Source organism: Salvia hispanica, chromosome 3 (genome assembly GCF_023119035.1).
Source record: "Salvia hispanica cultivar TCC Black 2014 chromosome 3, UniMelb_Shisp_WGS_1.0, whole genome shotgun sequence".
Lineage (NCBI taxonomy): Eukaryota > Viridiplantae > Streptophyta > Magnoliopsida > Lamiales > Lamiaceae > Salvia > Salvia hispanica.
In genome coordinates this window covers 20,835,284-20,861,220 of record NC_062967.1, presented here as the reverse complement: position 1 = coordinate 20,861,220, position 25,937 = coordinate 20,835,284, and the positions used below count along the sequence as shown (strand labels likewise).

Below are 25,937 nucleotides of genomic sequence, written 5' to 3'. Positions count from 1 at the left end.
CTTGAAGGAGACGACCGCGGAGCAGGTAGTAGAAGAGAGTGACGTGGATACCAGAGTGAGCAATCGGAAGGAAGTAGAAAGAACCATTGCGAAGGACAGAGCACGTCGGCAGAGACATCCGCCGAAGCATTTGGCGGACTTTGGCAAACCGTGAGAAGAAGAGCCGAAGTCTTGAATTATCATGTTTATTTTATTATTTTTGACTTTAGTATTTTGAGAACTATTAATGTTATTTGAATTATTTTAGCATCGAGCGATCTATAAGCTCCTTTTCTGCCGTCATCGCAGAGGCCGTCTCCATGGGAGTTCGGCAGCGGTAGTAGTATGATGGCGCGGGGTAAACAATTGACGGCGTGGGATAATCCTGCGGCGAGACAAGATGGCCATGGTAACAGCAGACAGACGGCTTGGGATGCCCCGGGCAGCAACAGGCAGGAGTTCGCTGAATATTACGAACCCCCGCGCTATGATCAGTTCCGTCCAGAGAAGCAGCGTTATGAAAAGATGAAGCCGCCTCGCTTCGACGGGTCAGATGCGGTAAACTGGATTTCGAGGGTGCAATATTATTTCGACCATATGGGAACTCCGGATGATCACAAATTGCATTATGTGGTCAACATCCGGCGTCTGAGTGGATTTTTAATTATCGGGAGAACAACCCGCAAGCGAATTGGTCAGATTTCTTAGACGACGTGCGACGTCGTTTTGACCCACAATGTTTTCAGAATTGCATCGGCCTTATTGCTAATTTGTGTCAGACATGCACGATAACAGAGTATAACAAAGCTTTTGAGACGATGTTGAATCGGGTTCGAGGGGCACCGGAATATATATTGCTGCCGATTTAGATTGAGGGGATAGCCCAACCGGTTAAAAACTAGGTCCGTCTTCAACATCCTTCTTCGGTGGCAGCCGCTATGGCATTAGCAGTGGAGTTTGACAGCGAAAGGCCGCCACCACCGCGTAGCTTTCAGCGCAGGAACGGGAATCGTTATGAGCAGCGGCAGGTGGCTCAATCTCAACAGGTGGCGCTGCCGGCTCCCCCTCAACAGCCTCCACGCCCAGGTCAACATAAGTTCTCATAGTTTTCTAAGCTGCCCGTGCTCCGTTTGTTGACAACAGAGAAGGCGGAACGGTCTCGCCTTTGGCTGTGCTGGTGGTGCTCGGAAAAGTGGGTGCCTGGTCACAACTGTCGAGGGAAATTTCTGGTTTATATGGGCATGGATGACGATTCGAACGATGATCTGAGAGATGAGAGATGAGGAGGAGGATGTGCAGGGATCTCAGGTGGTTACTTCAGATATGTCCCATATTTTTGCCATGGATGGCAGTCAGAAGGATGAGGATATTGAGTTAGTGGGCGCCATCGGGGCGGCGGAGGTCCGCATTTTGGTGGACACAGGTAGCTCGCATGACTTCTTACATCCGCGGGTGGCGGAACGGTTGGCGCTGCCTCTGCAGAAGATTCGCCCTTTTCGAGTTTATGTGGGTAATGGAGAATCGTTGCTATGTTCGTGGGCGAGTAAGCAAACTCGGATTGTGGTGCAGAACCATGTATTTCTGGTGGACTTGCATATTCTTCCGGTGCATGGACTGGATGTGATACTGGGAAGAGTGTGGCTGAAGTCCCTCCGGCGGGTGACAAATGACTTTGAGGCGGGTACTCTGGAGTTCATACGCAACGACGACCATATTAGCTTGAAATTGGTACCGCCCCTCCCTCAAGCGGTTTCACTGCGTCGGTTCACGTCCCTGTTATCTCTGCAGAGCGACGCAGCGGTGTTTGAGGTGGTTCAGTTGCCGAGGCAAGAGGCGAACAGTGTGGCAACGGCGGAGGTGATATTTCCCGCAGAGCTGCCGGAGGAAATATTGGCAGTGTTGTGCTCACACGTGCAGGCTTTTGTGGTTCAGTCGGGCATGCCCCCGAGGCTCCAGTTCGACCATAAAATTCATCTTCAACCCGACTGCAAACCAGTAAATGTCCACCCGTACAGGTATCCGTACTTCCAGAAGACGGAGATCGAAAGACAGGTCAAGGAAATGCTCGACTCGGGCATAATTCGTCCCGGTCAAAGCCCGTTTTCCTCACCAGTTTTGCTGATCATGAAGAAGGATGGGTCGTTTTGCTTTTGCATTGATTACCGCGCTCTGAATGCGGCAACCGTGCCGGACCATTTTCCGATACCCACCACAAACGAGTTGTTCGACGAGCTGGGCGCGGCTCGGTTCTTTACTAAGCTGGATTTGCACTCCGGTTATCATCAAATCCGGATGTGTGAAGCGGATGTTTTTAACACGGCGTTTCGAACACACGACGGGCATTTTGAGTTCCTGGTCATGCCTTTTGGCCTGACAAATGCACTGTCACATTCCAGGCGGCCATGAATGATCTGTTCCCCCCCTGCGTCATTTTGTGATCGTGTTTTTCGACGACATCCTCATTTATAGCCCAACATACTCGTCTCACATCCGCCATTTGAATGAGGTACTGTCTATTTTAACGAAGAATCAATTCTATGTGAAACTTTCTAAATGCACGTTTGCCTGCACAACCGTCGAGTACTTGGGGCACTTAATTGCGGACGGGGAACTTAAGGCTGACCCTTCCGAAATTGAGGCGATGTTATCATGGCCCACCCCCACTTCAGTGCCACAACTCCGTGGTTTTCTGGGTCTGACGGGATATTACAGGAGGTTTGTGGCGCATTATGCGTCTATTGCGGGTCCCTTGACTGAATTATTGAAGGACTCCTTTGTTTGGTCGGAAGCGGCGGCGAGCAGTTTTGTAGCGCAGAAGGGTGCAATGTGGTCAGCGTCGGTCCTCCGTCTACCTGACTTCACCAAAACTTTCTATTTGGAGACCGACGCGTCAGATTTTGGGATTGGGGCAGTGTTACTTCAAGAGGGTTATCCTTTGGCTTTCTTTAGCAAGAAGCTCGGTCCGAGATGACGAATTTCATCTACGTACCACAAAGAATTATATGCAATTGTGGAGGTTGTGCAAAAGTGGCGTCAGTATTTGCTGGGTCGGGAATTCGTTATCAGAAGTGATCAGAAAAGCTTGAAAGAGTTGTTGCAGCAGATTATTCAGACCCCAGATCAGCAATTCTATGCTCGAAAGTTGATGGATTATAAATTCAGAATTGAGTACAAGACGGGCGCTTCCAACAGGGTGGCTGATGCTTTGTCGTGGAGAGATGTGGAGTGCAGCTAGGCCGAGCCCACTGCGAATGGCGATCCAGATCAGGACGGCCAGCTCTTGACCACGGTCGCCCTCCCGGTGCCGGAGCTGCTGGCCGAACTGCGGTAGGAGGCGACGAGCGCCGCTGATTTGATAGAACTGATCTCGACAGTGGAGTCTGGGGCAGGGGATCCGGAGTTTTCATTGGCGGATGGACTGCTCAACTACAAGCGTCGTATTTACGTGAGCAAAGACTCTGCAGTGAAAGAGCGGCTGCTGCACGAGTTTCACACTGCCCCATTAGCGGGTCACCCGGGGATTGACCGTACGATCAAGCGGTTGGCAGCAGTGTTCTATTGGAAGGGAATGAGGAAGGATGTGAAGTTGTTCGTGGAATCTTGCTACGAGTGCCAAACAACCAAGTATTCCACGCAGAAGCCTGCACGGTTGCTACAGCCGTTACCGATTCCATTACAGGTATGGGAAGATGTTTCGATGGATTTTGTTACTGACCATTCTCAATCTAGGGGCTACACATCTATCTTAGTGGCGGTGGATCGTCTGACCAAATACGCTCATTTCGCCCCATTGCCTAAGAGCTACAATGCGTTGAAAGTGGCGACAGTTTTCATTGATACTGTGGTAAAACATCATGGCTTTCCCAAGACGTTGGTTTCGGATAGAGACCCGGTGTTTTTGAATGAAGTATGGGAGGATATGTTGCGCCTCAGTGGGACTAAGCTCCATTTTTCGACGGCTTACCACCCCCAATCCGATGGGCAAACTGAGGTCCGGAACAGGGGTCTAGAACAGTATCTGCGGGCGTTTGTGGCGGATAGACCGACTAAGTGGGCTAATTTCCTTCCGTGGGCGGAATTGGCATTGAATTGCTTTCATCACGAGGGCCTCGGGACATCGCCCTTTACTGCCCTATACAGCCGAGAGCCGCCTTCTTTGATTGCTGCTCCACCTTCGGTAGCCACGCCTCCGGATGTAGCATTGATGATCCAACAGCGTGGTGAATTGATTGTGATGCTTAGGAAGAATCTGGAGAAGGCGCAACAACGGATGAAAGTGACGGCTGATAAGCATCGTCGGGACGTGGAGAAAACTGCAGTTATACAGACAATACTCGGTTGCCAAACCGTTATCAACTAAGCTTGCTAGGCGTTTCTATGGGCCTTTCGAGGTGTTGGAGAAAATTGGGCAGGTGGCGTACAGGCTCAAGTTGCCCGAAGGGAGTCGCGTACATAATGTGTTTCACGTGAGCTTGTTGAAGCCGTTTGTCGCAAGCGCAGGGTCGCCGGCTGAAGTTTTACTGCCAGTATTTGTTCGTGGCAGACCCGTGGTAAGGCCTCGTCGCGTTGTGGACCGTCGTACAGTCTAGAGTGATGGAGCTCCAGTGGAGGAAGTGTTGCTGGAGTGGTGTGACGATGGGGGTGATTAGCCAAGTTGGGAGCCGGTGGATGTAGTCCGTCAGAGATTTCCACACTTGCTCCTTGAGGACAAGGAGGTTTCCAAGGGGGGGAGAGTTGTTACGGGTCAACCCTCGGCTCGCTTGAAGGAGACGACCGCGGAGCAGGTAGTAGAAGAGAATGACGTGGATACCAGAGTGAGCAATCGGAAGGAAGCAGAAAGAACCATTGCGAAGGACAGAGCACGTCGGCAGAGACATCCGCCGAAGCATTTGGCGGACTTTGGCAAACCATGAGAAGAAGAGCCGAAGTCTTGAATTATCATGTTTATTTTATTATTTTTGACTTTAGTATTTTGAGAACTATTAATGTTATTTTAATTATTTTAGCGTCGAGCGATGTATAAGCTCCTTTCCGGGTTTTCTTCGTTGATTATTTCCCGGATCATAGGTCGAATCAACCCTAGGGTCCTAGTATAAATAGGCGTGTATTTTATTTCCCTCCTTATGAAATAAAATATTTTCACGCAAATTTACTTTTCTTCTTCAACACAAACCCTAGTTCTACCCGTGTGCGATCGTCGGGCAAAGCTCCCGTGACTTCACGGAGGAATTAATCGTGAGTTAGGAAGTTCATACCTAACACGACCTCCAACGCTTGATCATTTGAAACTTAATATTGATGCCTCCTTAGAGAATGGGTCGGGTTATGCCTTTGGGGGAGGTCTGACTAGAGATGCAGAGGGATTATGTAGGTATGACTTTGTTGTTAACATTGGACTTTGTTATATTCTAACAGCAAGAGATTTGGTGCTTGTATCACGGCCTATAGGCTATTCATAAGAGTAGGAGGTGCGAACTGAGAAATCATAGTTTTGTTGGAGTGGCCATGATCTTGGGCACTTTGAAACTTCTATCAATTGTCGCTTTATAGTGAAAAGGGTACGTGGGTTACTCCAGGATTTCAATTTTATGGCTTTGCAACATGTGCATCGAGAAGGGATCTTTGTTGATGATTTTTTTATCGCATAATGCTTATTCTTATCATAGAGGTGTTCATAAGCTCGAGGTCCCTCCGTCTGGGCTCTATAGCTGAATGTTGAATGACAGACTAGGTGTTGCTTATATTTGTTGATTTTGTTCTTATATTTGGGATTTGTCCGCTTTTTTACCAAAAAAAAATGTAATCATTGCATCATTCTATAGAAAAAACGTAGGTAATTTTGTTCGAAAAATAAATAAAAGTACATTTTAGTTTTCTTTGAAGTTTGTTGTGCTAATTATTAATTTTCACTATTTAGGTGGACTAATTCAGAAAACACTTTTTAGACCATCTTCAATCATATAATAAAAATAATTTTTGGTGTAGAAAATCTAAACTCATTTTTGAATTTTTCTATAATAAAACAACACCAAATACGGTGCTACTCCAAAAATTTGGTGTGACATGTATATACTCAAAAATGGTGTAAATTTTCAATTCTATGTAAATTGTTGAAAAAAAACAACTTTTTATTGCTATATATACTCTAAAATAGATCTGAGTTTAGTGTAAGTTGGAAATGGTGTTATATACTAGACTTGAGCCACTCAGGCTACAAAATCATAACAACACTCTGCATCTTTCTTCTTTCCTGTGAGCACCTCTTTCCAGCTACGTGTATGTGTGTGTTCCTCACCATGATCTTGCGCCTTATCCACAATCAAGATCTCAAACACTTTACTCTTGCAATGATCGACCTGCATTCCATGCACATCATTAGATGAACCAGACTCAACTTTACTCTTAACACATCCCCTCAATTCGAGTGCAGATCGTGCCACAACTCCCAGCTTGTTGCGCAATCGCACAAGGACTGGTGGCTTAATGGATTAGTCAGAGAGGGAAGAAAAGAGATAGATAGAGAGCACAACATACTGGGGTTCTCCTCCTCTGGCCTCCAAGTCTGTAATGGTGATTGTATTCTCTAACTCAAAACTTGGTGATGTGTAACTTCCCACAGGGCTGCTACTTCTTTCCATAAAAAACCCAGGCTCTTTTGGTTCTGGCAAATCTCCTCCATCAGATCCTAACATTGAAACCACTGTTGACATAATTGGCCTATCATTTGCAAATTTTTGAGCGCATAATAACGCCACTTGCATGCATCTCTTTACTTTACACTCCCTAACTGTATTCTTCAAACACTCATCCATCAACACCACAATCCTGTTTTCTTTCCATAGCAACCATGCCTGCCATAGTAATAGCCAAGTAAGTTTTTTGACAATATTCATATTGATGAAAGTGGCATCAAAGTATTTGTGTACATGGCCCAAGAGATTAAGACAGTGATTGGGGTCTCCATATCCTCTGTTATTTTTTCCAATAATTATTTCCAGCAAAATCACTCCAAGACTGAAAATGTCAGATTTGACTGAGTATTTCCCATCCATTGCATACTCAGGAGCCATGTATCCACTGCATAAATTTATTGATCAACATGCCAATATAGGAAATAACGGAGTAAATTTAATTATATCAAGTAAACTTACAATGTCCCTATGAATAATCTTCAATCTGGAATCATGATGGAGATATAGCATTCTCCCTGCAATCCCCATAATAATGTCGTAACGCATAAGCCATGTCAAATGTGTTCTTCAACTATGATCTGCGAATGATTGAACACCAATGTACCCAGTGGATGTGTTAATCTCTTTGTCATATTGTAGGATGAAACTATGGGATTTTGATAAAAAGGTAAAGGATAAATCTGAGTACTGAAAACAAGAAGATCAAGGCTTTTATTCTCTAGGTATTCGTATATTAGCATCCTTTCCTCTTCTTCAATGCAACATCCTAAAAGTTTGATGAGGTTTTTGTGTTGGAGTTTTGCAATCACCACAACTTCATTTCTGAACTCTTCAAGACCTTGGTGTGAGGATCTCGACAATCTTTTAACTGTGATTTCATCTCCGGATGGCATGTTCCCTGCTTATGCAAGTGGTTAGTTGGCAAATAAAGTATTCATGTGTTTGTTTCACTTATTATATTACCTTGTAACAGAACCAAATCCTCCAATCCCAATTTCGTTTTCCGTGGAGAAATTATTTGTTCCTAGCACAATACTCTCCATTTTTATCAGAGGTAATTCTAGGTCCTCACTTTTTTCTTTTTACTGCAACAAAGTGAAGAAAGGTAAATGTGCTTCACACCAATATATGTTTGTGTTATGAATTGTTACCTTGCCTCTTTAGTCTTGCCATAAAAAAGTGCGCCTCCATTGATACAGGCTGAGATGAGAACACCAGATGCTATTGATATCAATATTAACTTCATAGGTCTTTTATTCTCCTTCTCATCCTCTAAACCTGTGCTCAAATCTACCGGGAAATTCACCTGTGAATGTTATTTCCAACTCTAGGAATAAGTGTTAGAAATGGTGATGATACCTAGTTCAGAAACTAGCACGCCGATATAGATGTTCTGCTTGCTATCTGCTGCAGAAAGTTCCTTGGTGTCAATGAGTTCGTCGAACCACATCAAGTAGCCGCTTCCTCCATTAGTAATGAATGGATTCGCATACGCAGTGCAACTACAGTTTTTCAAGTGTTAAACTAAAAAAGGGAGCGGAGTGAAGCAGGGAGCAGATGATTGTATTGAAAAAGTAGAATGACATCTTAGAATCGGATAACAAGTGCAGCTGCGGGAATGTTTAGCTGGCCACAGATGATTGTACATAAATCATGGAATAATAAATTGAAATGGAATGAAAAGTCTAATTGTTGATAGCGACTTGGCCTTGTCAATGACGGTAAATGACCTCTGCTGATCAACTATAACTTGTGCAATCAGTCAAATTGTTATAGATAAATTGAATCTAATTAATGTTTTTTTTTTCTTGATGAAATGAATATGAATGTCTTATTTTGCAGCTACAAAGGAAGGAGTGATCAAACTATTGCACATCCGGAATAATCTTCAACTGGCTGACATGTTTACAAAGCCTTTGGGATTCACTGCTTTTCATTCTATACTTGACAAGATGAAGCTTGTACTGTCCATCTTGAGGGGGAGTGTGAAAGATGAAGAGTAAAATGGAGCATGCCGAGATTGATGCAAGCATGCGAAGTCTTTGGATAAAGAAGATGACTGTGTAGAAGTTGAGAACCTGTGAAGAAGACCGTTGCTGCCAGCTGGATTAGTTAGTTAATTGAGAGAGAAGTTATCGTGTGTGACACTTAGCTTGGCATGTACCTTGTGACTTACGTAGGTAGTACTTAGACTATGTAATTGCAGAACATTTTTGAGATGCAGATGAAATTCCGGAGGCTAAATGTCTATAGGAAGAATCACTCTCTACATCGAATGGTCAAGAGTGTCGATCCGGGTGGAGCAAAGACATGGCCGCCATCGGATGACTCCGGGCGTTTAAGTGATCAGGCCAACTAGGTGCGCTTCTCACATTAGTTGAGCCAATGCCACAAATAAATTGGACTGAGTCCAAGTAATAGATAAGGTCAATTATTCCACACTAACTGTTTGGAATTAAAAAGTAAAGAATGGGAAGGGTAACAGACAGATATGGAATTCTAGACTTAGGACTTTGATTTGGAATAGGTGCAAAGTAGCTTTCGGGCCCACGAAGCTATTTTGATTCATACACCTTAGAATTATGATCAATTCCAATTCTATAATTTTAGTGATACCAAACAATTCCATAGCTCCAATTCCATATTACCAAACACACCCTAAAATACAATTTTTTTGGTTAAGAACTATTTAAGTGAAAGTAACATGATTATAGAGTTTGTAGTTTACTTGAACTTGAACAAAACAGCCGCAAATGAGCTTTACCTCCAAGTATTTATTATGTTTAATAAAAAAAGTGTGGACGTCGTAATTAGTCTGCGTGCTGTATCATGTATGGAATTAAGTTTAATGATTTATAACAAAAATTTATTTAGATCTCGTAAATCAATTTGCTCGCGTTGGCCACTCAAGGTATAATTTATACTTAGTAATTTTAATTGATTAATTACAAAGTATCCGAAGTCAATGATAATAACATGAATGGCCATTAGACTTGGACCATCACATAAACAAATTTACAAGTTACATGTTTATTGTGATATGAAAATGAATGATGTTTACCAATAACCAAACTGCCTTTTGCTAATTCTTAATCCAATCCGGATTAGAAGAAGCAAATATGATAAGCAGCAGCAGATTTTTCCTCAGGCTGTTTGTGTTCACAGCCTGTGTATTCTCCACACAAACATCAGACACCATTAATGCATCCCAAGTAGTGAGCGACGGAAGCGATGACAGGCTCGTCTCATCAACCGGGGCCTTTGTCTTGGGGTTTTACAGCCCCGGGAGCTCCAACAACCGCTACATCGGAATATGGTACAACAAGATCGAAGAAAAAACCGTGGTGTGGGTCGCCAACCGAGACAATCCACTCATCGACCGATCAGGCAGGCTCGTAGTCATCCAACCCGGCCGTCTCCTTCTCCTCAACGCTACTAATGCTACTATTTGGTCTGCCAACATATCAACCACTACACAGGCTCCACTCGCGCGTTTACTCGACACGGGGAACCTTGTCGTGACAGATACAAATGATGCAAACAACTTCATCTGGCAGAGCTTCGACTATCCAACTGATACTTTCTTACCAGGCATGAAGCTTGGTAAGAATTTCATCACTGGCCACGAAGTCTACATCGCATCACCCAAGAACAGCGAAGACCCTGCAATCGGGGCGCTTCACTTATCACTGCGATCCCAGTGGCTACCCTCAGACCGTGATCAAAGAGGGCTCATCCGTCCTGTTTAAAACGGGGCCGTGGAATGGTGTCCGGTTCAGCGGCACTCAAAACCTGGTGAAGAACACGATTTTCTCGTTCGGTGTTGTGATCAGTAAGAACGAGGTTTACTATTACTACAACCTCTTCAACGACTCTGTTTATATGAGGTTTACGATTAGCGAGAGTGGCGTTGGGCAGAGGTGGCTTTGGTCGTATCAAAACCGAAACTGGATACTCTATCTTACCATTCCCAATGATAACTGTGACATTTATAGAGTGTGTGGTGCCTACGGTGTTTGCAGTACTAAAACCACGCCTTCTTGTTCCTGCTTGGGTAATTTCGAGCCTACTCCAGGTTGGGATGGTGGTGATTTTTCGAGTGGATGCATTCGAAGGACCCCGTTGAACTGCCAAGAAGGGGGCGGGTTTCTCAAGTACTCTGGTGTCCAGTTACCAGACACGGAGCGTGCCTTGGCTAACGCGACTATGAGTCTTCAGGAATGCAGGGTTTCTTGTGCCACAGTTTGCTCATGTACAGCCTATGCGCCTATGGATATCAGCAACGGGGAAACTGGATGTCTACGCTGGTTTGGTGACCTTGTCGACATGAGATATATATCTCCTGGACAAGATGTCTACATTAGAATGGCGAAATCCGAATTAGGTGTTGATATAATCACTCTCTTGTGTTTTTTTAAGGTAACAAAGTCTATGCTGATAGCATGTATTTTCCAACAGGCTCGGGGAGTAGGCATAGGAAAACACTCGTTGTCGCGTTCTCAGTGGTAATGGGAATTCTTGTACTGGGACTAAGCATGTTGCTTTATTCCAAAAAAAGAAAGAAGCAGAATTATCGGCAGCAAGAAAGTAGTATGGCAGAAGATGAGTAGTTATTTTGTGTTAACTAATGCCATAGTGTTGTTTTTGTTATCCATAACCTTTTATTTCTCACCTGCAGAGATGGATACCCAACATCCTAGTGAGAGCCATGAGGAGCTAGAGCTACCAATGTATGATTTATCCACAATAATAAAAGCTACTGATGATTTTTCAGTCAACAATAAGCTTGGGGAGGATTTGGACCGGTTTATAAGGTAAATCCATAATACCTTTTCTACAACTTGAGTACAAAGCTTTAGAACACTACATGTTTGTACCAGGGAGTGCTGGAGGGACTGGAAGTTGCTGTGAAACGACTATCAAAAACGTCCGTTCAAGGACAAAATGAGTTTAAGAATGAAGTAATCTGTATTGCAAAACTTCAGCACCGAAATCTTGTGAGGCTTCTAGGATGTTGCATTCAAGGCGAAGAACGGATACTTCTCTACGAGTACATGACCAACAAAAGTCTCGACTTAATACTTTTCGGTAAGATATTTCCACATTTAGCGTCCACCTCAATTTCTCTGGCATTGTAGCGTATTATGTTAGCTTATTTTGCAGATCAAGTAAAGAAAAAGATGCTAGATTGGCCGAGGCGCTTTAACATTATTAATGGTATTGCTCGGGGGCTTATGTACCTTCATCAAGATTCTCGTCTCAGAGTAATCCATAGAGACCTCAAAGCTAGCAATATATTACTAGATTCGGATATGAATCCCAAAATATCAGACTTTGGTCTTGCAAGAACATTTGGAGGCAACGAGACAGGTGCCAACACAAGTCGAGTAGTAGGGACATAGTAAGTATATGATCCTTACAACGTGATACCTCAAAATGCCATTTTACTGCCTTCTCTCTGATGCCATTGTGAACATTTTCTTGCAGTGGATACATGTCCCCAGAGTATGCTGTAGACGGCATGTTTTCAGTGAAATCAGATGTGTTTAGCTTTGGCGTACTGGTGCTTGAAATCATCAGTGGCAAGAGAAACAGAGGATTCACTCTGATAGATCACCGCCACAACCTTCTTGGACACGTAAGTATTCTACCTCGTTGCTGTCTTTATTTGGAATGGAAATTACCTTTTAATAACACTGTATGAGCTAATGCAACAACAGGCATGGATGCTTTACAAAGAAGATAGGTCACTTGAATTAGTCGACAAATGTGTGGAATATTCAAGTTATATATCTCAGATTGTGCGATCAATCCATGTCGGTCTTTTGTGCGTGCAAGAACAGACAGAAGAGAGGCCAAACATGTCTTCAGTGGTTCTGATGCTCAATAATGATGGGGTGCTGCCTGAATCCAAACATCCCGGCTTCTTCACTGGAAGAGATGTAAAAGCAAATGAAACTTCCCATAGCTCCAACACTGCAAGTTCTGGTAATGCAATGACCATATCGCTGCTAGAGGCTCGTTAACAAATTCAATGAAGAGTTATAGATTGGGAAATTGTGCAAACAATTTTTAGTGTACACACCCTGTTGTACAAATTGTAGTTGAGAGGGAAACATAGGATCTATACGCTGATGGATATGAAATAACTTTATCTGATGATGAATCTTGTGTCCAGATATACTGAAAGAAATGGGAAAGCTCTCAGGTTATGGCAACTTAATTGGACCATCTAAATCAATCTTTCTAAAAAATGATATAAGCCACATCTTTAAAGTCACATATTTTGGTGAGAATATGGTAAATCAGCATGAGTTGAAAGTTGATTCAAAGAATCTATACATATTTTTGAATTTTTTTTTAAGAAAATTGTTTAAGAATGTCACTCATGCATGTTTTGGCGGGAAACGTCATTTATGCATTCAGATTCTTAGGTTACCTTTTTGGAAGCATGCCAGTATGGCTATTCTTATTTATTAGAGTTCCACTCTGACATGCCTTCATTAGAGATATATGTCTAGAATGCTGAAATCTAAAATATTATTCCATCCGTCCAGCATTAGGAGTCTCATTTCTTGGCGGCATGGGTTTTAAGAAATGTTAAGAAAAGTAGGTGGAAAAAAGTTAGTGGAATAGGGGGGTTTCACTTGTATATATAAGTTTTAAGTGAAATGTGAGTGGAATGAGTTAGTGGAAGGTGAGACCCTATTATTATTCATGGTAAAAGTGAACCAGGACTCCTATTTGCGGACGGAATAAAATGGAAAAATGAGACTTCCATTCGTGGACGGAGGGAGTACTATTTTACTACAAGAATTGGTTCACTCTTCCCAAGGGTAATGCTGAGCGGCCATAATGTGGCTGGCCACACTGTGGAAGTTCTGTAAATAGTACTATTTACTTTTTCAAATTTTGTGTCCACCAACCTATTTAATTTTAAAAAACTCTCAAAATCAAACATTTCTTTGTTGCCCGAAATCTCTCTCCCCCTCAAACAGAGAAAGAAAGAGAGAAATAAAGAGCCAACACACTGGGGGTCTCCTCATCTGGCCTCCAAGTCTGTAATAGTGATTGTATTCTCTGACTTAACACTTGGTGATGTATAACTTCCCACTGGACTTGAACTTCTTTGCATAAAGAATCCAGGCTCTTTTGGTTCAGGCAAAACTGCGAGATTAGATCCTAACATTGACACTACTAATGACATGATTGGCCTATCATCTGCAAATTTTTGAACGCATAATAACCCCACTTGGATGCATCTCTTCACTTCACACTCCCTAACTGTATTCTTCAAACATCCATCCATCAACTCCATACTCTTGTTTTCTTTCCAAAGCAACCATGCCTACCACATTAATAACAAGCTAAGTTTTTTGACATTTGTCCATATAAACAAAAATGGAATCAAAGTATTTGCATACATGGCCCAAGAGGTTAAGATTGTGATTGCTGTCTTCATATCCTCTGTTCTTTTTTCCGCTAATTATCTCCAGCAACACCACCCCGAGACCAAAGATGTCAGATTTCACTGAGTATTTCCCATCAATTGCATATTCAGGAGCCATGTATCCACTGCATAAAATTATTCATCAATATAGGAAATATTGGAGTAAATTTAGTTATCTAAAGTAAACTTACAATGTCCCTATAACTCTTTTTGTTCTAGCAAGAGCCTGATCCTCTTCGAAAATTCTTGCTAACCCAAAATCTGAAATTTTCGGATTTAAATGTCTATCTAGCAAAATATTGCTCGTTTTTAGATCCCTATGAATGATCTTTAATCTGGAATCATGGTGGAGATATAGCAGTCCCCTTGCAATGCCCATAATAATGTCATAACGCATAGGCCATGTCAAAAGTGTTCTCCGGCCAGGATCTGCAAATGATCGAACTCTAATGTCATATGGTAGGATGACAGGATGGGATTAGAGATTAAAAGTAAAGGATAAGTCTGAGTACCGAAAACAAGAAGATCGAGGCTTTTATTCTCTAGGTATTCATATATTAGCATCCTTTCGTCTTCTTCATGCAACATCCTAAAAGTTTGACGAGGTTTTTGTGTTGGAGTTTTGCAATCACCATAACTTCATTTCTGAACTCTTCAAGACCTTGGTGTGAGGATCTCGACAATCTTTTGACTGCGATTTCTTCTCCAGAAGGCATGTTTCCCTGATCGTGCAAGTTGTTAGTTGATAAATAAAGTATTCATGTGTTTGTTTAACTTCAGCACTCTCACTTAGTATATTACTACCTTGTAAACAGGACCAAATCCTCCAACCCCAATCATGTTTTCCGTTGAGAAATTATTTGTTGCTTGCGCAATAGTCTCCATTTTGATCACAGTTAATTCTAGGTCCTCATTTTTACTTTTTACTGCATCAAAGTGAGAGAAAGATAAATATGCTTCACTTTTAGCTCCAATATAGGTTTGCATAGCTAACAGACTATATGATATTTTCAGATCAGTTCACTGCAGAATATGAATAGTTACCTTGCCTCTTTAGTTTTGTCATAAAAAGTATGCCTCCATTGATGAAGGCTGAGATGAAAACACCAGAAGCCATTGATATCAGTATTAACTTCATAGGCCTTTTATTTTCCTTCTCGTCCTCTAAACCTGTGCTCAAATCTACAGAGAAATTCACCTGTCAATGTTATTTCCATCTATAGGAATAAGAGTATAGGGACACAGACACCACTCGTCTAATATGTTCTTCTACATTTACTCCATCTTATTATACTATCAACACATCAGATCTATATGCATGTCATACGTTTAATATTTATGATGATCACTTTTGCACAAACAAACAATTAGGATTCACAATAGCAGTAATGGGCAGATAAGAAATGAGTTATCTAGTCAGAAACTATGTTTATTGATTGCTACTATATCTCAAGTCTCCATCTTGGGTTCAGATTTAGAAATGCTGATTTAGGTACTGTTAAGAAATGGTAATTATGAAATAACTTACCTAGTTCAGAAATTGGCACGCGGATATAAATGTTTTGCTTGCTATCTGCGGCAGAAAGTTCCTTGGTGTCGATGAGTTCATTGAACCACATCAAGCAGCTGCTTCCTCCATTAGTAATGAATGGATTCGCATACGCAGTGCAATTACAGTTTTTCAAGCACTCGGCTTTGCACTCACTAAGGCTCACAGTCATGTTCAACCAAAAACTCAACATCTCAGGATATTTCACCCCTCCAACCTCTAGAAATCCATCTTCACCGTGGCAATTCAATGGCTTAATTCTAGTGCACCCACCCGACCAATCCTGAAGGTCCCAATAACTTTGATACTTAGGGGCAAATCCCTTGAAACACTGACATCTAATTGGGCTGTCAGTTCTGGATTTGCAGATTCCATTAGGACCACAAATACCATATTCGTCGCATGTATCTTGAGGAAACGTGAAAGCACGATTCCATTTGTCTCTCTGGGCGTTTAGCGTATGGCGTGTCATTGTACCAGATGGATCCAGCATTATTCTTGTGACAGCCGTGCTGTCATTGTACCAGATGGATATCATCCTCTCTTGTCTGAACACTACAGAAACATTGTACATGGCATTGGGACAGCGTGGACCCCCACCAAAATATAAACCGTTCCACTGTCCCAGCCGATATCTCTTCGTTGCCCCTCTCAGCGCTACAACGTCAGGCAAGCCCTTGTTTTCGATCCTCAATATGTAATCTCCGGGAGAAGGGTCATCGGCATTTCTCCATGAGGTCAAATATTTCTCGACCCCCGAATCTGCATCGTCAACTAATTGCATCCCCTGCAATAAAGTGTCAGTTGGATGATCAAAACTCTGCCATAGGTAGCTGCCTTCCACCATGTTGTCTAGAAGAACCAAGTTTCCAGAATCCAGCAGCTGTAAAACTGGATTTGTTGCTACTCTTGATGAATTCGCTGACCAGATAATGCTTTTGCCACTGTTTATTACAAGACTTCCATTTCCAGATATCATAAAATATGGTGTTTGGTGGGCAGTGATGGGATGGTTTCTGTTTGCAACCCAAGCTACAACATCTGGTGTGGTCTTGTACCATATTCCCAAGAATCTATTTGAGGATTTGCCAGGTGAGAAAAAACCCATTTCAAAAACTTGGTTTTGAGAAACAAGAGTGTGGCCTATAACAAGTGATTGATTTGGAAAAAGTATGTGATCATAAACTGCCCCAACAGTTAAAGTAAGAAAGGGGAGAGAGTGAAGCATGGAGCAGAGGATTGTAGTGAAAGAGAATAGCACCATCTTAGAATCGGATTACATGTGGGAATGTTTAGCTGGCCACGGATGATTGTACATAAATCATGAAATGAAATGAAAAGTCTAATTGGTTAACGTTTTCCTTTTCCCATTTCTTAGTACTTTTATTCTATAAATTTCCATTGTTGATAGAGACATTAACATTAGTGCAACGACTTGGCCTTTTCAATGACGGTAAATGACCTCTGCTGTAGGAAAGCAATAAATTGTCCAATCAGTCAAATTCTAGAAAATGAAATGAATCTGAATGTCTTTTTCGCGTTCTTTAATATGTGGAGTAGTTGAGACTTGAGATAGTGGACCCCATGATTAATCTAAAAACATTGGAAAACTAGTTTCATTTGATTTCAAAATTTAATTAACATTTTGCATGAAAAGCTTTAATATTTATTCCCTTTTCATGTGTGTTGATACAAGGCAGCCTCGAACCCAAGAGTGCAAGAATGGTAACATTTTGTATGTTTTTCTACTGCACAAATGAATAATTCGATTACCTGGGAAGTATTTTTCTAGTCAATGTTAATGGAAAAGAATAATGATGAAACCAAATCACATAAACTAAAATACTAGATATTGTTTGTTTTGGGAAAAACAATATTCAGACATTTTTATTATGCAGACAAAAAAATGGATTGCATAGCATTCTTCATCTGGCCTCAATATCAGTGATGGTGCTTGATTCTTGACACACACTTGTGTCGAAGCTCGAACTCTCTTCAGGAAAAAACCCAGGTTCCTTAGGATCGGGGATAATAGCTTCGTCGTTTCCTAACATGAAAACCACCGATGACATGACCGGCCTATCTTCTGCAAATTTTTGAACGCATAATAGTCCGACATGTATGCATCTCTTCACTTGAGATTCGATAAAAGTATTGCTCAAACATTTATCCATTAGCTCCCATATTTTGTTCTCTCTCCATAGGAACCATGCCTGCATAAATGCATTGGTTTAGTCCTTCGGATACAAAATGATTAATTCAGTGACAAGTACTAACGAAGAAATTACATGTCCCAAAAGGCTATGGCCGTCGTCACTTTGGCCAAAGCCTCGGTTCTTCCTTCCGCTCACAATCTCTAACAGTATCACTCCTAGTGCAAACACATCGGATTTCACGGAATACTTCCCATAAATCGCGTATTCTGGAGCCATATAGCCACTACATAAAGTTATCAGTCATAACAACCCATACAAGTTAACTGAATCCTTTCTTATAAGTAAGAGTAGCTTACTATGTCCCAACAACTCGTCTTGTTCTAGCAATAGATTGTCCCTCTCCCAAAATTCTTGCTAAACCAAAATCGGAAATTTTTGCATTCAGATCTTTGTCGAGAAGGATGTTGCTTGTTTTGAGATCGCGGTGTATAATCTTTAGTCTGGAGTCCTGGTGGAGGTATAGCAGTCCCCTTGCAATTCCCATGATTATGTCGAAACGCATAGCCCATGTCACAAGCTTCCTTCGGTTTTGATCTGCAGGCGCGCTTCAATACTTTGTGAGTTTTATGAAATGCAATTAGCCATGTTTAATACAGAGAAATTTGTATTAAGCTGTACCAAAAATGAAATGATCCAGGCTTTTATTCTGGAGGTATTCATAAATCAGCATTCTTTCTTCTCTACAAATGCAGCATCCCAGAAGCCTGACGAGGTTTCTATGTTGAAGTTTAGTGATCAAGATGACTTCATTCTTGAACTCTTCAATGCCTTGTTGTGAAGTTCGTGACAATCTCTTGACAGCTATTTCTCCTTCTGCAGACAAACTCCCCTGCTCATGCATGTTAAGGTCAGAATGTGAAACTATTATTATTCATGTTCGCCCATGTTCTTCGTTACCTTGTATACGGGGCCAAAACCTCCTTCTCCGATCATGTTTTCTGAAGAGAAGTTGTTTGTGGCAGCCACAATAGTTTCCAGCTTGAATATTTTCAGTTCTATATCTTCATCGTTACTTTTTGACGCTGTAATCGACCAAAAGTAAAGCGTTACTGCCTCAGATCGTTAACAACGCTAATAGACTGGAAAAAAAAAAGATACCTTCTCTTCTCCGTCTGACGATAAAAAACACACCTCCACCTAAAAGTGCAAGAATTACAACTCCAGAAGCAGTTATAAATATTACAACAAGCTTTTTAGCACCACTCCTTTTTCCCTCTTCCGTCTCTTCCTCTCCGTTGGTGGCAGAACCTGCTAGAAAAGAAAACAAACATTCATGCTTAGTTCTCTATAGATAACAATTAAGCCATGTACACATCATAGTTCATTTTTCAAAGGAGCATGAAAATCTAACAAGAAACAAGTTTTACAGATAAATTTACCTAGCTCAGAGGCCGGTAGACGAACATAGATGTTTTGGTTATCGTTTGCTTCAGGAAATTCTCTGATATCAATGAGATCCCCAAACCACATCACACAGCCACTGCCTCCATTAGTAATGTATGGATTAGCACAAGCAGTGCAGCTGCAGTTTTTCAAGCACTCGGCCTTGCATTCTTCGAGGCCCATGCTAGGATTCAGCCAAGTCCTCAACGTATCAGGGTACTTTACCTTTCTAACCTCTAGAAAACCATCATCTCCATTTGGGCAATTCAGTGGTTTCGTCCTAGTGCATCCGCCCGACCAATCTTGAATGTCCCAATCATTCTGCGACTTGGGAGCGAACCCTTTAAAACATTGACACATCTGCGGTTTCTCAGTGCTGCACAACGCATATGCTCCACAGTTACCATATGCATCGCACTTATCTCTTGGATACGTCTGGACATGCGTCCAAGCATCTATTCTAGAATTCATGTTGTACCTCTGTAGCAAACCTGATGGCTCGAGTGTTGTTCTTGAGAAAATTGAGCTGGTGACCGGCCTTGATATAGATATCAACCTCTCGTCTCTGAAAGAAAAGCTTGTGATGGAGTTATTTGGTAAGAGTGGAAGGCCACTGAAACCAAGCCCGTTCCAGCCTCCAGTTCGAAACATCTTCTTGGTCTGTTTGTAAACAACCAACTGAGGCAAGCCCTGGTTTTCAATCCTGTAAACAAACTCACCAGGCGAAGGATCCTCGGAAGTTCTCCATGACCTCAAATACGTCTCCACACCACCATCACTATCGTCCACCAACTTGATTCCTGGCAGCCAGTTATCAGTTGGATAGTCAAAGCTCTGCCATATGTAGCCTTGCTTTGTCGAGTCTACTACAACCAGGTTTCCGGTATCCAGGAGCTTTAAGACTGGATCTGATCCGACAATTGATGGATTCCCCGACCAGATAACGCCTCCGCCTCTGCTTATAGAAATATTTCCATATTCAGAAACTTTCAAGACTACTCCTGAAACTGAACCAGTGATGGGATTGTTTCTGTTTGCAACCCAAACTACAACTTTGGGTGTTTTTTTATACCACATGCCTAAGAAGAAACTGCTCCCGGGAGAGAAAAACCCGACCTCGAATACTTGGCTATGGGAAACCAAAGTCTTCCCAACACCAATGGTTTCATTAGGAAAAAGAGTATCTGCTGCATCATACAGTTTCAGAAAGGTGCTGTACAGTAACAGCTTAAAGAGAATTCTGTTGAACATGAGACTCTCCTTTGTTCAACAGAAAAGAAGTGAAATGCAGCTTGAAAATGAATGGGTAGTAAATGCAACTACGTAGGAAAGATCACACATTTCTAAGTTGACTGGTATATTTAAATCATGAAATGATAAGGCTGACAAACACAGGTTTTCCAATTAGATTGACTCAGCCACCATTATCTGTTCTTGAATTTCTTCATTTAACTTTTTTGTCCAAGTGAAGCAAAATTCCAATCCCAACCAACTAACCACTAAGGAAATACTAGTAGTATTATTTTGACTTTCAGCACACGAGGAACAAAACTCCTTATAAAAATCACATAGTCAAATTATAATGAGGACTTTAATGATGTGGTGACGATAGGGTGATTCATCATTCTTCCAATCCTCTATTCAATTTTCTTCTTCTGATTGTGACTTCAGTGAGGTGTCTGGCTCTCAATTGAAGAAACTGAGATAGACTTCCACAGAAAATTAACAAGATAGCATCAGCTGTGTTGAGAATTCAACAACTTATTATTATTGAATTATGGTTATTCTCTTTATAAGTCTATTTTGGTTGACATTTGAATTGAATAATATCAACAATTTTCTTTAATAATAAGAAACAATGGCTAAAAACTTTTCTTACATGAGGAACCTGCTTCCTGGAAATAATCGCAAGGTCTAATCAATATTATCCACGTCTATATGATCAGTTCATATGATATTACATTTACTATATTCAGAATAACAAATAAGATTAGCTCAATTCAAATTTGTCACTGTTTCAATCTCCATGAGTTATAACGTATCCTCACTTGTTATATGGATTGAATCAATAGCTAACTTTCTTAAGTTGCTAACTTGCTAACTCATCAATGCAGTGTATTAAAAATGTCAACACGATGACATTAAAATGTCAACACATAATTTTGTTGTTCTTCAATATAATGTGTTGACATTTTGATGTCATCGTGTTGACATTTTTAATACACTGTATTGATGAGTTAGCAACTTAAATAGTTAGCAATATAACACACCCCTGTATTGTATTTAGAGCAATAAATATATTTACATACATAGGTTTGTAGCATGCAAGAACTATATTCTTCTCATCTGGCTTCTAACTCAGTGATGGTGAATGTTTCCTGGCGTGAAATTGTTCTGCAGCTCGGACTACTTTCACCAAAAAATCCAGGTTCTTTAGGATCTGGTAGCATTGCTCCATCACTTCCTAACATGGAAACTATTGATGACATGACTGGCCTATCTTCCGCATATTTTTGAATGCTTAATAACCCGACGTGTATGCATCTTTTCACTTGAGATTCAATCCATGTATTGCTCAAACATTCATCCATTAGCTCCAGAATGTTGCCTTCTTTCCACAGCAGCCATGCCTGCCCAAATATATATGTTAGCTTCTCTAATAATATAGAACGCGAGGCTGATTGAATGACAGATGACAGATTACATGTCCCGAAAGGCTATAATAGTCGAAGCCTCTGTTCTTCTTTCCACTCACAATCTCCAACAATATCACTCCCAACGCAAAGACGTCTGATTTAACTGAATACTTCCCATCAAAAGCGTATTCTGGAGCCATATAGCCACTGCATAAACTCATTAGTCATAATGCCTCGTAAAAGGTAAAATAATTCGATGTTATAGAAAACAGCTTACTAGGTCCCAATAACTCGTTTTGTTTTAGCAATGCATTGGTCCTCTCCAAAAATTCTTGCTAATCCAAAGTCTGAGATCTTCGGATTCAAATCTCCATCTAGTAGAATATTGCTCGTCTTTAGATCCCTATGGATAATCTTTAATCTGGAGTCTTGATGAAGATATAGCAGCCCCCTAGCGATTCCCATGATTATGTCAAAGCGCTTAGGCCATGTCAACAGTTTTCTTTGGTTTTGATCTGCAAAATTCAACAGATAGATGGGATGCTCCAATCTCTTTGAAATAGTAATAAATAGAGATGTATCTTAGACTGTACCAAAAACAAAGTAGTCGAGACTTCTATTCTTCAGGTATTCATATACAAGCATTCTCTCTTCCCCTTCAATGCAGCATCCCAAAAGTCTGACGAGGTTTCTATGCTGAAGTTTCGCAATCAAGGTGACTTCGTTCTTGAACTCTTTGAGGCCTTGTTGTGAAGTTCTTGACAATCTTTTGACAGCTATTTCTTCTTCCGTAAATAACTTCCCCTGCTTAAGCACTGTTAGCATAAGAGAATACAAAACTGATCATACTAAAGATGTGATGTTGAATGTCACCTTGTAGACAAGGCCGAAACCTCCCTCCCCGATGAGGTTCTCCCTAGAGAAGCTATTTGTTGCAGCCATAAGAGTCGGAAACTTGAATAATTGCAATTCCTGATCTTCTCTGTTAATCTTTGAATCTGATGCTGTTAAATAAAAAGAAAATTGATCACTCTTTGGTTCAATGAGTTAATCATAAAATTAAGCAGAGCATCCATACCTGGCTGCCTCTTTCTTCTTGTCAGTAAAAGTATCACTCCAACAATAAAACCTGCTGAAATAACTCCACATGTAACTGATATCACTACAACTTTTGTCGGCCTTCTTCTCTTCCTCTCCTTCTCGTCGGTTGTACCACCTAGTTCTGAAATTGGCAGGCGAACAAACAAGTTCTGGTTACTATCCGCACCAGTAAATTGTTTAACATCAACGAGATCCCCGAGCCACACGAGGCATCCACTGCCTCCATTAGCAACATATGCATTAGCATACGCGGTGCAGTTGCAATTTCTCAAGCACTCAGCTCGGCATTCATGGAGGCTCATACTCATATTCAACCAAAACTTGATCATATCAGGATACTTCACCCCTCTTACCTCATGAAAACCATCTCCACCCTCACAATCCAACGGCTCAGCTCTCCTGCATCCACTGCTCCAATCTTGAAGATCCCAATCATTTGGCGACGCGGGTTTAAACCCCTTCAAACACTGGCATCTCTGCACTCTATCAATGCTGCAGACTGCATGCGGTCCGCAATAACCATACTCTTCACATTTGTCTTGTGGAAAGGTGTAGGCCAGATTCCACGCGTCTCTTTGCAAGTTCATGGTATACCGCTGGATGGTGCCAGATGCGTCAAGCTTCAGCCGTGTGAAAATTGAACTGTCATAAGCCCTACTGACGGAAATCAACCACCCATGGCTGAAATTGAAATCAGTTTGAAAAACAGAATTGGGAGAGGCTTCCATGTTGCTAAACTGAAGCCCATTCCACGGTCCTGATCGATAAAACGTTTTTTCTCCATTCAAGATCACCATCTGAGGCAATCCATGATTCTTGATCCTGAACACAAACTCTCCAGAAGAAGGATCGTCCAAACTTCTCCAAGATGTCAAGTTCGTCTCAACACCGGAACGAAGATCATCTACGAGATTCATTCCAGGCAACAAGGTGTCAGTTGGATGATCAAAACCTTGCCAGATGGTGTCTTCTTGGTCGACAACAACCAGGTTTCCCGTATCCAGGAGGCGTACTAGTGGACGCGATGCCTGCCTTGATGGACTCGCAGACCAAATAGCCTTTCCATTTCTGGTTATAACGAGAGTGCCGTTTCCAGCGACGCTGAAGACGACCCCTTGCGACTCGGTGATGGGATTGTTTCTGTTCGCAACCCAAACCACGACGTCTGGTGTGGTTGTATACCGTAAGGCCAAAAACGTGTTTCTTGATTTTCCGATGCTGAGGAATTGCAGCTCGAAAACTTGGTTTTGACTCACCAAAGTGTGCCCGATAGCCAGCGTTTGATTTGGGAGGAGTGTGTCTGCAGAATCAGAGATTTGTGAAGATATTATGAATAAGAGCAGTCCACACACAATTTTGTTGAAGATGAAATCCTCCATCTTTCATAAATGAAACCAGCTTAAATTAATGGAGCCTGATTCAAAACATATTTGTTTCTTTGGTAATGTATTAAAAATTCAAGAATGCAATGTTTGACATTGTCCATTCTAAATATTTTCTGTTGAAAGTTTGAAATTTTCGCACCCTTAGAAATTATGAAAGGTTGGTAAAAACACGTGAAGGCAATGGATTCCTTTGAGTAATAGTACTAGTAATTTATTATTTTACTCAACTTTCACATGATTTGGTTTATACACTAGAGGTAAGTAAAATCTAATTGATGCTTTTCTGATAACTAATTTAACATCATTTTATTTTTTCATGAACTTAAAAATATCATAAATTGTGTCATAAAAAAATATGATTAAATAAATTTAAAAAAATACAAACACATAAATCGATTATGACAGGGTTGAAGATAAAATCATCCATCTTTGTTGAAGATAAAATCCTCCATCTTTCGTAAATGAAACCACCTTAAATTAGAATGGAGCATATTCCAAAATAATTTGTCCATGCATGTAGTCCAGTAAAATTGTGGAAAAGATCAATAATTCAATGAAAGTAAATGTTGACACTTCAAAGAATGAAATATAATTCCTCTAGTCAAACCTAACACAGATTCAAAGACGAATTGCATGTAGTCTTCCAATTTTATACTAATTTAATTAATTCTAAATGAGACTTCATTCAGGATATCTATCCAAGGTCATTTTTTATTTATTTGTCTCTTAACATGGAACAAGATAATCTTATTCTATACACTCCATCGAAATATAAGTAAGCCTTTTTATGGGCCATTCGATTGCCACAATTAGTTGTGATAAAAAATTATGACTAATCTTATCAATTGAAGATCTATCAGGTGAGAGGAAACCCATTTCAAAAACATGGATTTGAGAAACCAGAATGTGTGATCATAAACTGCCCCAACTTAAAATGTGAGGCAGGAAGCAGAGGATTGTAGTGAAAAAGCATAGAGCCATATTAGAAAGCCACGGATGATTGTACATAAATCAAGGAAAATAAAATTGAAATGAAATGAAGTCTAATTGGTTAATGTTTTCCATATTCAGAAACCTCAAGACTAACTTTCGGTGTTTTTTTTGTACCACATGACCAACCCAGGAATGTGCTAAACATAAATACTCCCTCCGTCCGTCATTAAATGTTCCATTTCTCTTTTTTCATCCCTCCTTCAATTCTGTCGTTTCACTTTTACTATATTTAATAAATAGACTCTATATTCTGGTCACATTTTATTATATAACTAAAAATAAAGGTCAATTTTTATCCTAAACATATGATCAAAATGCGAATTTGGTCCAAAACATTCACTTTTTGAAAAACAGGTCCATAACAAATGAAATCCTTGTCGGAGAAGTCTTTTTTTGACGGTTCCGTAAAAAAACTAACGGTCATGTTGTGCAATTAGCGTTGACTGTTAGTTTTTTACGGAACCATAAAAAAGGGACTAATTCGGTGACATTTTCATTTGTTATGAACCTGGTTTTTAAAAAGTGAATGTTTTTTTATCAAATTCATATTTTG

General features: G+C 41.0%; 3 protein-coding genes and 1 pseudogene across 4 annotated transcripts; 1 reads left to right on the top strand and 3 right to left on the bottom strand.

The window, feature by feature from the left end:
* Window positions 1–6,119: 6,119 nt before the first annotated feature.
* On the bottom strand, window positions 6,120–8,037 carry LOC125213524 (G-type lectin S-receptor-like serine/threonine-protein kinase SD1-1). 2 transcript variants are annotated; one of them, XR_007174958.1, is made up of 6 exons: window positions 7,635–8,037; window positions 7,360–7,569; window positions 7,131–7,249; window positions 6,906–7,056; window positions 6,514–6,830; window positions 6,120–6,335 (listed from the first exon to the last, which is right to left on the bottom strand). XR_007174958.1 is itself a non-coding variant. In XM_048114115.1 (5 exons), exons 3-5 carry the CDS (start codon window positions 7,047–7,049, stop codon window positions 6,299–6,301), a joined length of 498 nt encoding a protein of 165 aa, XP_047970072.1. In that variant the 5' UTR covers window positions 7,050–7,056; window positions 7,131–7,569; window positions 7,635–8,037; the 3' UTR covers window positions 6,120–6,298. The 2 variants fall into 2 exon arrangements, 1 of the variants encoding a protein (XP_047970072.1); XM_048114115.1 differs by having other exon boundaries at window positions 7,131–7,569.
* A 1,721-nt stretch (window positions 8,038–9,758) lies between these two features.
* On the top strand, window positions 9,759–12,821 carry LOC125209555 (annotated as a pseudogene).
* A 687-nt stretch (window positions 12,822–13,508) lies between these two features.
* On the bottom strand, window positions 13,509–20,532 carry LOC125209554 (putative serine/threonine-protein kinase receptor). The gene is given in 15 exon segments (XM_048109154.1): window positions 13,509–14,019; window positions 14,096–14,246; window positions 14,313–14,550; window positions 14,634–14,702; window positions 14,705–14,843; window positions 14,926–15,047; window positions 15,166–15,303; window positions 15,650–16,946; window positions 17,599–17,883; window positions 17,959–18,109; window positions 18,183–18,420; window positions 18,505–18,715; window positions 18,784–18,908; window positions 18,985–19,137; window positions 19,266–20,532. Coding segments are annotated over 15 exon segments (4,878 nt in total). The 5' UTR covers window positions 20,521–20,532; the 3' UTR covers window positions 13,509–13,713.
* A 1,012-nt stretch (window positions 20,533–21,544) lies between these two features.
* Window positions 21,545–24,383, bottom strand: LOC125213519 (receptor-like serine/threonine-protein kinase SD1-8). The gene is made up of 6 exons (XM_048114110.1): window positions 22,984–24,383; window positions 22,779–22,909; window positions 22,499–22,709; window positions 22,183–22,420; window positions 21,974–22,112; window positions 21,545–21,899 (listed from the first exon to the last, which is right to left on the bottom strand). The coding sequence occupies exons 1-6, from the start codon at window positions 23,921–23,923 to the stop codon at window positions 21,612–21,614; spliced, it is 1,947 nt and encodes a 648-aa protein (XP_047970067.1). The 5' UTR covers window positions 23,924–24,383; the 3' UTR covers window positions 21,545–21,611.
* Window positions 24,384–25,937: the final 1,554 nt, after the last annotated feature.